Source organism: Caretta caretta, chromosome 7, assembly GCF_965140235.1.
Source record: "Caretta caretta isolate rCarCar2 chromosome 7, rCarCar1.hap1, whole genome shotgun sequence".
Classification (NCBI taxonomy): domain Eukaryota; kingdom Metazoa; phylum Chordata; order Testudines; family Cheloniidae; genus Caretta; species Caretta caretta.
In genome coordinates, this window is record NC_134212.1 from 29193626 (window position 1) to 29207357 (window position 13732).

A 13732-nucleotide genomic window follows, 5' to 3' on the forward strand; every position below is an offset into this window, starting at 1 on the left:
TAACCTACAGCTCTGCCTAGTCTATGAGGAGTGAGTGTCATGTGTCACTTGAACAGTAATTTCCCCCAGATTTAAAGTCAGGGCTTGGATTTGACCTGTTATTTCGCTGTGAGGTATGTTCTTAACATAATCACTGCTCTAGTGAGCTCCCCCACAAGTGTGTGTGCTTTCTATGGGAGAGAACGCATGTGGAATTATGGGCGATTGTTCATTTGACCCAACTCTTCTTGTGTCCCCTCCCACTTCTACACAATACGCATATGAGGCAGAATGCCCCCCATTTGCCTCTATGGGTGGGGGAGCTTGATGGGGCTGTCTGTGAAGGGGGACAGTCCCAGTAGTGAGGAAGGGGACACTCGATGAAGGACACAAAGTAGCTGTCCCTTTCCCAAACCCCCCCCCCCCCCCCGCTTTCCCCCCTGGCCCCAAGTGTCTGGGACCCACTGGCCAGCTGGGAGGAAGAGGTGCTGATTGGCCAGCATTCCCCAGCTCCCAGGATTTAACCTGGAGTGAGGGCCATATCTAGCCTCTCTTGGCTCCATTCCAGCAGGAAAGAATTACTCGCCACTCACCTGCTTCCCTCTTGGTCTAGGGCAGAAGCAATCTGCACTCTCCCATTTGTTGGTACAGCTTACTTCCCTTTTGGCTCTGGCTCAGCTGCACTGTCTCTTGCATTGGAGGGGAGGCGGGGTTTTGCAGAGCCTTGGCTGTGCCCACTAACCCTCTCCTGTTTCCCCCACTCCACCCACTTCTGCAGGAGGAGTAGCAGTCCCAGCAGTGGCTGCTTTTCCTAATGTGTGGGGGTGAGCAATGTGGATAGCTTATCCCAGGGAACAAGGGAGCTCTTCACTCTCCTGAGTGGGTACATAGCAGGACATGTGATTGAGCTCTGAGGAAGTGCAGTGCACACTTACGGCAAGCAAGCTGTCCAACTAGGCTTTGTGTGTGTAATTACCCATTTGCCTCTGTGACTGTGATAACTGCACACACAGTTTCAGAGATCCCTCTGCATATGCGTGAACCTGGGCCTCTGCTTTAGGAACATGTGGTCCAGTGTTTTTGCTAAAGTAGAATTTGCCCCCATTTTTTAGTGTTGGAGAATAACTATAGCCACGTATGCGTTGTGGTTGGGAAGAAGTAATTGGACTATTTGAAAAGGAATGAATGACCATAGTGCAATCATTACTTTCAACACGCTGTAATAAGCTTCCCGTGTCTGCAAAATAAATGCCTACTGCTTCCCTTTTTCTTGTCCTTCTGCTCATTCAGCCAGCATAATACTTAAACTACTTCAGAATATTTTTAACAGCTGTAATATACAGCATGGTCATACTGACTAATCATCCAGCAAGACTATTAGGAAGAACAGAAGTTGAGTATATTTATAACGCATGTGTATACGCAGTAGAGGAACATATTTTACAACTTCCTGAAAATTACACTCGTGTTATCTGTATAATATGTGCTTATTAGTAAAGCTAGCTTCACTGGTGCCCATTGTATAATATCAAGAATTTATTTATACATAGTCTGGAGTTTAAGTTTACAGGTATCTTTAGTCATTTATGCTAAATAAATAAAATAATCGCTCTGACCATTACTCCCAAGAGTAAAAGTTTATGTTTCAGTGCTGAGTTTATGCTTGGTAAAGCCTTGGAGCCTTAATCTTTTTGACATAAAGCTGAACTCAATGGCTGGATGACAACATTATAATCAGCTAGTGATTTCGTTCCACACATCAATAGAGGCACGTATACAGCTCTTTTCATCCAGAAGATCTTAAAGCACTTTCCAGAAATGGGCAAACATCACTTTCTCCATTTTACAGGTAGGCAATGAGAGATTAAGTAACTTGCCCATGAGTGATGTGATGGGGTCAGGCTGGACGGCTATAGGAGAGTGATCCTATTGGGTGCTTGGAAGTGGGTAGGTACAAGCCGCCCACAGCTAAAAGCCCCTCTCCCAGCCGGGGGACGAGCTACTGAGCCCAGAACTCAACCAAGTTTGGGGGACAACAGAGGAAAGAACAAGAACAGGCGTAGGGTTCAAACTGTGAAGACTAGGGAACCTGAAGGGGACACCGAGCAGAGAACCCCAGACAATGTCCACTACTCCTCAAAAGTATCCAAGAAGCCAGCGGACGCAGCCCAGAGGAACTCTGCCCGGATGTGTGAGTGGATAAAGGAACAAAAACAGGCTCCACAGTCACAGAGCCTCCCCTCAGCCAACCTCCTCTCCCTAGTGTTATAAATGGCCACCTTGGCCATAGCTAGGAGGAGGTTGATGAGGAGGTCCCTTGACTTCGTGGGGCCACAGATGGGGTATGCATAAACAAACAGGTGGGGGAAAAGTGCAGCCAGAACTTCTATAAGAGGTTCTGGAGGAGCCGGAAGAGGGGCTGCAACCTGGTGCACTGAAGATACACATTTCCCTCATGCCACAGAAAGGACAGGCTTCAGGGATGGGAGTGAACCGCGCCAGGTACACGCCTGTGCTCACAACTCCATGGTGGAGCTGCCAGCTGATATCCCCGGCGGGCTGCAAAACTAGGGTAGAATACAAGCTGGCCCACCGGGGTTTCCCACCCTCCATAGCTGGTAATAGATCCCGCTACTTGGTGTCCAGGTGGCATGTGAGGGTGGGGAAATGAAGCATGTGGACCATGAACCTGTACAGCTGTTCTCTCGGCGCGGTTCAAAAACAAACCGGCTGCAGAGTACACAGCTGGCTTGGGGTAAGAGGAAGACGGGGTCGGGAGGGCTCACGGGGCAGCGGCCCATTGGAAAGGTCCAGAAGGCCTGGGGTGAGGAGTGGGTGGGGAGTGTCCTCTCGCAGGACCCGCTCGAGGTCGACCCGAGAAGCGGTTAGTAAGGCGGCCTCAGCCTCCTGAAGTACGCACCGCGAGGTCCAAAGGGTGGAGAGCCCCATGCGCCAACCTAGCCAATAGAAGGCAGGTATATTAGCCCCAGGATAAGCAAGTCACTTTTCCCCTGGTAATTGAACAGGGGTTACTCCAGGTTAATTAGGATAGCTGGGGCCAGTCAAGGGCCTGCCAGAACCTGTTAAAAGCCTCCCCTCCAGTCAGATAGGTGCGCACAATAGGAGTTGTGGGGAGCAGGCGTGCTACTGGAGAGCGGGACAGTGCAGACACTGACAAATGCCAGAGACAGACCTCACAGGTACAGAGGTGAAGAGCAGGGGAAACCCTGCCCAACAGGGCGTACAGCCCTTCCAGGCCCCAGAGGTTTGCGGAGAAGAGACTCTGCCAGAGGGGAGAGACTGAACTGGCTGCCTGGCCTGCCACCACAAAACCCGGAGGAGTTACCAGAGGCTAAGAGGAAGGCTGGGAGGAACCCCTGCCCAGACAATGTGGGGGCAGTAAACCCAGGGGTGTGGGGAAATTCCCAGGGAGAGAGGAATCCCCCAGCCCACTGCTAAGAGGAAGCACGGAACCCACTGCTTGAGAAGGAGCGCTGCTGCAGTGTATAGCAAATCAGTGGTATGGTTTGGAAGAGAACCTGGGTTTCCTGATCAAGAGGACTGTGTTCTAACCATTACACATGCTGCCTCCCAAGCATGTGTTTTCTAGCTCACTCTTTTTCACCAACTTTTGTTGTCTAACCCTTATTGGGTTAAAACCTGCTTGCTTTACTCAAGTAAAGAGGCTTATTGCCTTCAGTTGGATTATTTACATACATGAGTAAACTGAGCAAGAGTTAGCATATAATGTCTTCATCTATATGGCAATTTGCTTTGTGTTAATTTTACCTTTATAAAATGTAGAGCCTGGAAGTTTCATGCTTTTTTTTGCCCTAGTATCTTTAAGGCCAGATTCTGTAATCTTACTCACATTGATCAGTATTTTACTCCAAGAATACTAATTGCAGAGTTAAGTATGGCTCAATCTTGGTAGAATCAGACCCTTAATTATTCAAACAACAGAAGGCTGCAAGAGTAGGACTGTCTATAACAATTAATTCACTTTGTTAAAGGTTATGCCAGTGAGAAAATTACCAACCAAGCATTCATTTAAGACGTTCAAGGTGACTATACAGGGAAATGATTGAAAAATACAGCAACTTAAATGCCCATATCTCTGCCACCACCAGCAGTTGCTGCTGTAGTGTAATATCACTTTAAAGAATTAGGTCCAGCTTGAGCTAAAATTATCTTTAGCCATTGTTTGGTATTTAAACAGATGTCAACATGTTTTTTGGAAATGTAAACTGAGTTACAGACTGTGAGGCCCAGGACGTTAAAAGTAACTGTGTGCTATATAAAGCTTTACTTTTGAGAAGTAATGTATTTGGTTAAAACTAATTCTTTTCAAGTTCTGAATTCAAACAACTGAAAAGATAGCTTTAGTGGCTGGCATGGTGGTCAAGTTAAAGCAGGTTGAACTTCATGCCTTTCACTTAGAAACTCCTTCATTTTCAGCAAAATTGGCAAGTAACTAACTTTCTCCCCATGAAGAGATCCATCCATTGCTAACAACTTGAATGACCAAAGAGATATCTTGGTATAAAGTAATATGTTTTTTTTATTTCCCTTTTGCAAGTTCAAAGGTTATGAAAGCAGTGGTGTCCCATCATTTACTATAAATAATAGGCACAAAGATCAGTACTTATTCTGTGTAGAGTCAGGTAGGACACAATGCAATACGTTTAAAATGATACGTTATTTCAGTTTACTTTACACGCTATGATTTTAATATTGGGAGGGTTGCAATAAGAGCTTATTTCACAGGACAGCTATATCATAAATTATCCCATTGCCCACTGCAAGCTGCAATGCACAGTACATCGGAACTGAGGAATTGCATCAGAGTAAGATGAAAGAAATATCTTTACAGAACAATCAGGGAAATGGATTCCTATCCTCTGTCAGTTAGTGGTTGACTTAAGTTCTGAATCATGCATGTTTTATCCTAGCTAATGTAACTGTAGAGTTCTCATTTATCCATATAAATGTCTAATTTCTGAATTCTGCCAAGTTCTTGATCTCAATTCTGTTTTGCGACACTGAGGTCCACAGGATAAATTTAAGTGTTTTCCTTTTATTAATTTAAATTTGTTGGCTTTAAGTTTCACTGAATGTTCCCTGGTTTTGATTATAAACAGGAATTAATAGGAACACTCGATTTACCTTCTCTATGCAAAAAGTACCCCATCAAGTCCCCTGTTGTTTATCTCCTCTCTAAACAGTCCAGTCTTTTCAATATCTCCTCTAACGGAAATCTTTTCATGCTTTTAATTATTTTTGTTACTTGTCTCTGGTCCCTTCTGTTTTTCATGTGTTTTGGGGATTGGATGATCAGAAGTGGATGAAGTATTTCCTGTAAGGCTATACCATCCATTTATATTAATGACATTCTAATATTTTCAGTATTATTTTCTCTCTCACTTGTAATCACCCCATTATTTTGTTTTTTTGATCACCACTGCACATTGAGCAGATGTTTTCATTGAGCTGCTGACAGTGAAATCCATGTTTTTCCCTTCAGTGGGTACAATTAACTTAGAATCCAGCACTCTGTATAAGTAGTTCAGATTATTCCTTCAAAATATGTTAGATTCCCTTGAATTTCTCATCTCTGTGCCATTGCCCAATCATTGAGGTCTCTGGAGTTTCTCAGTCTTCTAGTCTTGACTAACCTAAATAATTTATATGTGCATATTTTGCCCTCTTTCTGCTCATCCATTTTTCCAGATTATTAAAGGTGTAATCATTTTAATACTAAATACTGATGCTAGTACAGAAACTTCTCAAGTTTCCCTATCTTTACACGGTAATCATCTGCTAATTTAAAAACCTGTATATTTTCTAATGGGACCACTAGAGAGAGAGGAGATATTGTTTCATCATAAGCACACAGTTTGCATTTAAAATCTTGGATACTACAAATTGTTGATGGATATTAAAGAATTTGTCAAGAGGATAAATGTATTTCAGTCAGCAACATGCTGACTCAATGAATTTTAAGAATTGAAAGGACTGAATTTATATACAGTCTAAGGCTAAACTAAGACTGAAGTGGGGACGTTATAATTAATGTCAAGTGATTGAATTATGTAAAAACCAGGACTGGGGAGAAATAGTTTGGTAGAAGGAATAGCACTAAGAATAATGGGATGAAAATAAGACAAGGTGAATTTAGCCTGAATATCAGAGAAAACTTCCTAATAGCAAGTGCAAGAACCTCTAAAGGGAGGTAGTGGAAGCTGCATCCTTATGCATTTAAAACTACACCATGCATTAGAAATATACTGTAGTGTACTCTGGTTTGTAGTCATAGCTCGTGAATTTAAAAATGGACATCAGGTAAAGTGGTGTCTAGCATGTTAGTCACCAGATTAGCGTGCTAATATTTGTAAAGGCCTGAAAACCGAATTTAAAGATTTTTCTGGTTTGGGGTATTCTATCATTTGTAGCAAAATAAAGAGAACGGAAGTGCTATCACAGCCAGCCATCACATGTTAATTAGGTTTTAGACAATAACTTTGAAAATGCACTAGCAGCAAACAGATCCTTTGATTAGAAATGCTGGGGCAGTTTCTCCCATGGGATGACTTAATACTAGTGAGTCTTGGGAAATAGAATGTTTGATGAAAATAGGGTTTATATTAATTCTTGGATAACTTCATTTGTAATATTTTTTTCAGTGTACAGAGCCGCAAAAGCTGTTCAACATTGCCAATGAACTGCTTCATACAGAAGAGGCTTATGTTAAAAGACTGCATCTACTGGACCAGGTAATTCTGCTTAGATCAAGTTGTGCTTCATTTTCAATACACAAAACAGATTTCTTCAGATAAATGTGGATGTTGTGATTACTTTGTACATAGTTTAAGACTTTTTCTGTGACATCAGATTATTAGTAAGGACAAGTAAAATTTAGGTAAACATTATAGGTAGGTTTGAGAGTTGGCTTGGTAATTTCCCCTTAAAATCATGGATGAATCATAGAAAGTGTTACTAAAATGCAGTCATGATCTTGCCATTTCTTAATAGGTTACTCACTGCAAGACATTTCTTCCTCTCCATCCTCCAGCCCACAGTCCTATTTCTACTTCCTTTTTCTCTGGCTTCCAGTATTCCTACACTGGCTGGCATTTCCAGCTCAGGCTCCAGATGAACAGCTCTTATACCATTTACAACTCAGCCTACAGGTATTGCACATGCTTTGGTTCCCATTAGAGTTATTGTGTACAAAGTATGGTAAGTGCACATGGTAGAGAAGCTGGTTGCAAAAGCCAAAACTGGTTTTGCTGGTGGAAGGAGGAGTTCAGCTTACTAGAGACAAGACAGTAGAAGTTGGTTGAAGACAGTGGTGGTGGAGAAGGGCTCTAAACAGCTACCGCCTATTTTTTTTTTAAATCCCTTGATCTGTGCTGAGTACCATTAAAACAGGCCGTAAGGAGCAGGAAAGAATTAACTCAACTACCAGCACTGTAGGGACCACAAAGAGGAAGCAGTTACTGAACAGATACTGAAAGGAAATCATGGGCACAGTAAAATGCTTTGTGATACGATAGGATCTGTGACAGCTTTGTGACCCCTGACAGGCTTTTGTCAGTAGGAGTTGGGCCTGCATCAGCTCAGCAGAATCAGGCCCTTTATGTCTCTGGATTCTTCACCTGGCCACACTCTTTAATTTACCTCCTTCATGTTGTGGGTAAAAGTAAAACTGGTGCAACGATACTGCAGTTTTTAACTTCAGTGGTGTGTTTAAAATGGTCAGCGGTTAGAATTGTTTAGAAAAGTTGACTCCTCTGTCTGTAGTACTGTGATACTTTGGGGATCACCCAGATCAGGAAGATGTTCTGTCACCTCCAGCTCTGTCACCTTAGTGTGCTGCTATGGCTCAGATCCCTGATGCCAGTCGCCTGCCCAAGGTCTCATCCTGGCTTCCACCAGCCTAGTTACTCCTTGCAGGCTGATTTCAGGAGTCCTTCCAGTTCTGAGTCTCCCCGTCTTTCACAAGTTCTTAACTCTGACTTTTCTCTTCCTATCTGTCACCCCCAAAGGCGTGAAACCAGTTCCCCCCCCTCCACACAGTTTGCACAACAGAGACCTGCGTAGGATAAAAATAAACAAAAGGGTTGTTTAGTAGAAAAACCACAGACTCAAAGATGAAATAGTAAGGGAAGCCAACATACACAAGTGACACAGAAAATAAACATAAAGGCACCAATTCAGGTGTAAAACTTCTATATTAGATAAAGTCCCTTTTTGAATACAAATTACCTATTGCATTTGAACAGTTTTCCAGGCTATCCCCTAACTCTGGGGGGAATCCAGCATTTCACAGACAGCTTCCCACTTAGAAGCTGTCCCTCTGTTTCTGAACAGATTTCACTTTAGCCCCCTTCCATTTTAAAAGGGCTTGCAGGTTCAGTTTTGTGGGTCTCTCTTCCCCCCCCCCCCCTTCAGTCACTATAGATATTCAAAGTGGGGGAAACTCCCTCCTTTCTTAGTTTTCAAAGCCTGGGGTTTTCTTTTCAGTTTCAAGTTGTTCCCATTTACTTTGATTTTTCCTCAATGTTTTTTTCCTGGGCTGAACGATTGCTTGGTGCGTGGAGTGAGTCCCATCTGATTGGGGAAGCAGCCCCTCCCTGCGTGGCTGCCCATCAACCCATTGTGAAGTGGAGGTGAAACTGCACCACAGGTTATGAGCACAGTTTCCTATATACACAAATACATAAATTCCTAACCACAATCTGTATACATGTGTCGTAATGAGCAGCAATTTCTGAACACTACAAGCTTTCATAAAAGACCAGGCTCGATTTTTTTTTTTTAATACCACACTAATACAGGATGCAGTCAATTGGTTCAACTGCTCATTTTGGGGATTTAAACCTCTTCTTCCACTGCGGAGGTCTGGACCATGATTGTCACCCAGGCAATTGTGCAATTTATGAATGTGGGAGTAAGAAGGAATAAAAATGGTGAATCACTTTGGTAAGTCAGGTGTGCTGGATTTCTTAACAATGGAATCTGTCCTCTTGCTATGAATGCAGTTAGGGAAGTCATTATTTGTATAAGCCCTTTACACTCTGCCCCTTGGACTAAAGATTTCTGTGGAAATTTGGGGTAGGTTGGGTTTGGATGAGCAGAGGTCTATTTCCAGGGGCTTTAGGAAAATCTGAGGAGTGCTTTTCATTTTCATTCATGTACAGAGTACTTTTGTCCTGGACTGAGTAAAGACAGGTAGGAAAAAAAATCTGCTTTTCTTCAACTAGTTTTCACATCAAAAAACAACTAAACTAGTTTTAAACCTAAATGGGTTTAACCTCCCCATCTGAATGAGAATCAGTCTTGTTTAACAGATTATTCTGTATGACATACAATGTAGCTTCAAAGAAAAAAACAGAAAAATACACACTCCAAAATACAGAATGTGTGATCCTATACTAAAGCACATTAGTCATCTTTTAAATAAATTGGTTCATAACATAATGCCAGGTTTTAGATTTATATTAAGTAACTGGTAATATCTTGTTTTTTCCCATGCAGGTTTTTTGCACTAAATTGTCAGAAGCAGGTGTTCCAACCGAAGTGATAACTGGCATCTTTTCAAATATTTCCTCCATCTATTGCTTCCATGGACAATTTCTCCTGCCTGAGCTCCAAACAAGAATTACACAAGAGTGGTGGGTAAACCAATGTATTACAAATAAACATTCAGTTTGCAGGTGTTCTAGCAGTCAGAAAGCCTAGTCTTACAACATAGGTTTTAATTACACAAGAACATACTATTTCCCGTATAATACAGAAGGTCATCATACGTTTTTTAATACATGCCAAGATACTAAGGCAAACCTAAATAAAAAAAATATTGTCTCAGAGTGCTTTGTGGGTCCAAAACATTGCAAGAGCTGTCCTCCTTGACAGTATGTCCACCATTCCAGTGTTACAATGCCATAAGACAGCCAGATCACTTACTGTTTTTTATTACTTTGGCCCCACAAGTGGTTCTGTGAGGCAATCAGAAAGGCAGTGGCAAACATCAACATATATACTTATACAAGGATGCTAGAACGCTCCTATAATGGAATAGCTTTTTGTGTGCTATATCTAAGGCTTGATTTGATCAGTCCATTTCTTTAAGAACTAAGTTGTGATTATGTTAAGATTAACTGTAAATCTAATTTTTTAATAGAAATAGTTTCACACAATGTATGAAGCATCTAGACAAGTTACGTAGATCTGCAAATCTGTTAGTCTATTGTCAAGTCTGTTCCAATAGTGTTTTACACCTTACATCAAATTCTATTTGACTCTGAAATCCAAATTCGTTGTCTCCTGCAAGATAAACTGCTATAATCATAATTATATTAACATCCACATTGTACACACACAAGTATTTCTTTAAGCATAAGCAGATGTTTTTGTTGAATGTTTAATAATGTTTATGCTCCAGTTAGGCCCAGAAAATTGCACCAAGTTGTAAATACAGAAGCTCTGGAATGCAAGAAAGACAGGCTATTTGTAAGATAGACCTAGAAAATTAAATTTGAGATGACAAGTTGGCTGTAAAGACTTTTCTTCCTATAGAAAGCATAGTGTGTTCTGACACAGTGTTTTTATATTAAACTATAAAGTCAACCAAAAGTTAACCTGCTCATCTACTCTGAAATGATGGAGACAAGATCAGAGTTCACATCTTACTCTGCTGAGTCCACTCTTTTTCAAATTGTACATCAGTGACCAGAGGAAATAAGCAAAAAGATTGCCACATTTGAACATTACTGGAAACTATGGGGACAGCCAGTACTTAAGATGAGGAAGACTAGACAACAGAAGGGTGCTGGGAAGTCAAACGCATGCATGGGCTATTAAATGACTAGTGCAGTTTAACGTAGATTAAAATTAAAGTTATAAGCTTAGTGTTGGGGTGAAATGACAAGAAGGCATTGTCTCCTAATGGTCATGACCTGCAAGACAGCCACTGGGAGAAAGGTCCGGCTTTGAGAGTGAATAGAAACTTAGAGCTGGCATTTGCAAAAAGTCTAAGAGAGTTAGACACCCATCTCCATAGAAACTTGTGCACTGAACTTCCTTTGGGCTCCTTGGAAAATCCCAGCCTACGTCTATCAGTTCTAGAATTGCCACCTAGGATTTCTAATATTAGCACATAGCTATCTAAAGATGTCACTGTGCTTAAGCCTTACAATACCCGTATGAGGTTAGTGAGGGTTGTTATAGACAGGAAAACTAAAGCTCAGGAAAAGCGGCAAGGAGTCCTGTGGCACCTTATAGACTAACAGACGTATCGGAGCATAGGCTTTCGTGGGTGAATACCCACTTCGTCGGATGCATGTAGTGGAAATTTCCAGAGGCAGGTATAAATATGCAAGCAAGAATCAGGCTAGAGATAACGAGGTTAGTTCAATCAGGGAGGATGAGGCCCTCTTCTAGCAGTTGAGAGCACCAAATGCTAGAAGAGGGACTCATCCTCCCTGATTGAACTAACCTCGTTATCCCTAGCCTGATTCTTCCTTGCATATTTAAACCTGCCTCTGGAAATTTCCACTACATGCATCCGACGAAGTGGGTATTCACCCACGAAAGCGTACGGTCCAACACTTCTGTTAGTCTATAAGGTGCCACAAGACTTTTTGCCACTTTTACAGATCCAGACTAACACAGCTACCCCTCTGATACTTAAAGCTCAGGAAGTGTGACTTGTCCTGGTCACATAGGACTGAAACAGAACCCAAATCTGCCGGTTTCCAATCCAGCCTTATTCCAACATTGTGATGGTTGGGCCAGTTAACCATTATTGTAGTTATTCCTTCCCTTGTGTGTGAAGTCAGAAATAGGAATGCAAATGCGCAGATAAGGGATAACACCATCTCCTGGCTCCTGAATAAAATCTTTTCTAATAAACCCTATGTACATACTGAGGTCTTGTCTCTTCTAGGCCTCCATTCTTGTCTGATTTCTGGCCCTCTCATGCTGCTCCAATGGCATAACGGGGATAGAAAGTAGCTGAAAACTTCCCCAGCCCAGGAGGGATCCTGAGAAATGCTCTGTTCCTTTGTGATCCCAGTTGAAAAGACATGTCGTAGGATGAAGGGAGTGTGACCAGGCTGGCAGCTCTCTGTGCTCAAGCTATTCTGGGCTGCAGAGCAGCCCATAAATGAGTATGGAAAGCTTTTGGAAATTAGAGTAACCCTATGGCGGCTCTGACTCTTTCTGTGGGCTGGGCAGACCCCCAATCAAGCCTTAAATTTAGGAGATATGAAGGTCTAGATCCAACTTTGCTCCCAGCCCCCACTTCCTGGGCTCTGCCTCCTGAGGGGCCCAAAATATGGAGGGAGCATTTATTCAGGCTATTCTGTTTCCTATATTGTGAAAGTGAATTTGTGGGAAGTTCTTCATGTATTACTGAGTTTCTGTGTCCTCCCTATATGCTAACATGTAACCCTCAGGTGGAGTGCCTAGATGTAACTACATGGCCTCTTTGCATCTTCAGTTCTTTTGCTATATGGAAAAAAAATAATTGTGAAAAATCACAGACTCTTTTCAGTAAATTACTTTTCTTATTGGACAAAAATCTAGATTATTCTCTTAAGAAAATTTCACAGAGCTGAATTCAGCCTTAATGTAAGTCTGGGTGAGCCCCTAGTGATGTCAAAAAGGAATTGCCCCTTTCTACACCAGGGCTAAAATTGGGTCGAAGTAAGTGTGTGTGTGTGTACAATAGTGTGGGTTTCAAGACATGTTTATCTGCCTTCTTTGCAATAGGAATGCAAACCCACGGCTGGGAGACATCCTTCAAAAACTGGCTCCCTTTCTGAAGATGTATGGAGAATATGTAAAGAACTTTGACAGAGCGATGGACATGGTGAACTCATGGATGCAGCGATCATCTCCATTTAAAGATGTCGTTCAAAATGTACAGGTATAAAGCCATTCCTTTCAGTACATCTCCAGCTTGATGGGATTTTAGTTCTTCTTGCCTTTCCAGTTCTAGCACTCCACAATGGGTTGCAGGATAATGTTCGTAGAGTGCTGAAATATAAATATAGTAAAAATCCTTTCTTCTCCTTCTGCATGTGACAAACCTCACTACACAGGTGGAGTATTTCTCCAACGTGATTTGGGGACTCTCTCTGTAAGCTATGACAATAATGCCAAGTTACTCTAATTTTGGTTGGCTTTATTCCCTTTGTTTTCAGAGATTTTAAAAACACTGAACTTGTCTCCTTTATTATTCTAAAAACTTAACACTGAGTTTGTCCCTAAGGCAAAAAAGGAATAGGATAGGGATACTGTAGCTATACACATTGTATATTAATCTTTTTAAAATTCCTTTCCCTTCTTACTAATAAAACGTTAATTTTAAAGTGAAAAATTAAAAGCATAATACATATCTTGATTTTCTTAGCTTGTTTGCAGTGGGCACCTCATTCTCCTTGGAGGATGAAAGTAGAGCATTCAGTTTCATTTTTATTTCTAGTCAGTTTAATTTTCTGGTGCTTATGCTGCAACACAGAGCTCTTGTTTGGGCTAATGATTTTTCAGGAGAATGATTTACCTAAAACTTTCAATTGTAATGAAAAATAAACAATGAAAGCCTTTCTGCTCACATCAATATGCTTTGTAAAAATATTTCCTGTTTCTTCCTTCCTTCTTTCTTTGCATGAGTCCAGAGCCAGCCAAGTTAGGAATGTAGTTAAGGCCCAGCAGGTGCAGGGAGAGCATCCACTGTTCTTTGCAA

At 41.7% G+C, this 13732-nt stretch overlaps 1 protein-coding gene across 1 annotated transcript in view; it reads left to right on the forward strand.

Moving 5' to 3' along the window:
* FGD3 (FYVE, RhoGEF and PH domain containing 3) overlaps positions 1–13732 on the forward strand; it is a 188377-nt gene that overhangs the window by 112325 nt on the left and 62320 nt on the right. The window contains exons 5-7 of the mRNA XM_048857647.2: positions 6663–6752; positions 9520–9656; positions 12757–12913. Coding sequence (XP_048713604.1) covers positions 6663–6752; positions 9520–9656; positions 12757–12913 — 384 coding nt within the window. The remainder of the gene's footprint in view (positions 1–6662; positions 6753–9519; positions 9657–12756; positions 12914–13732) is intronic.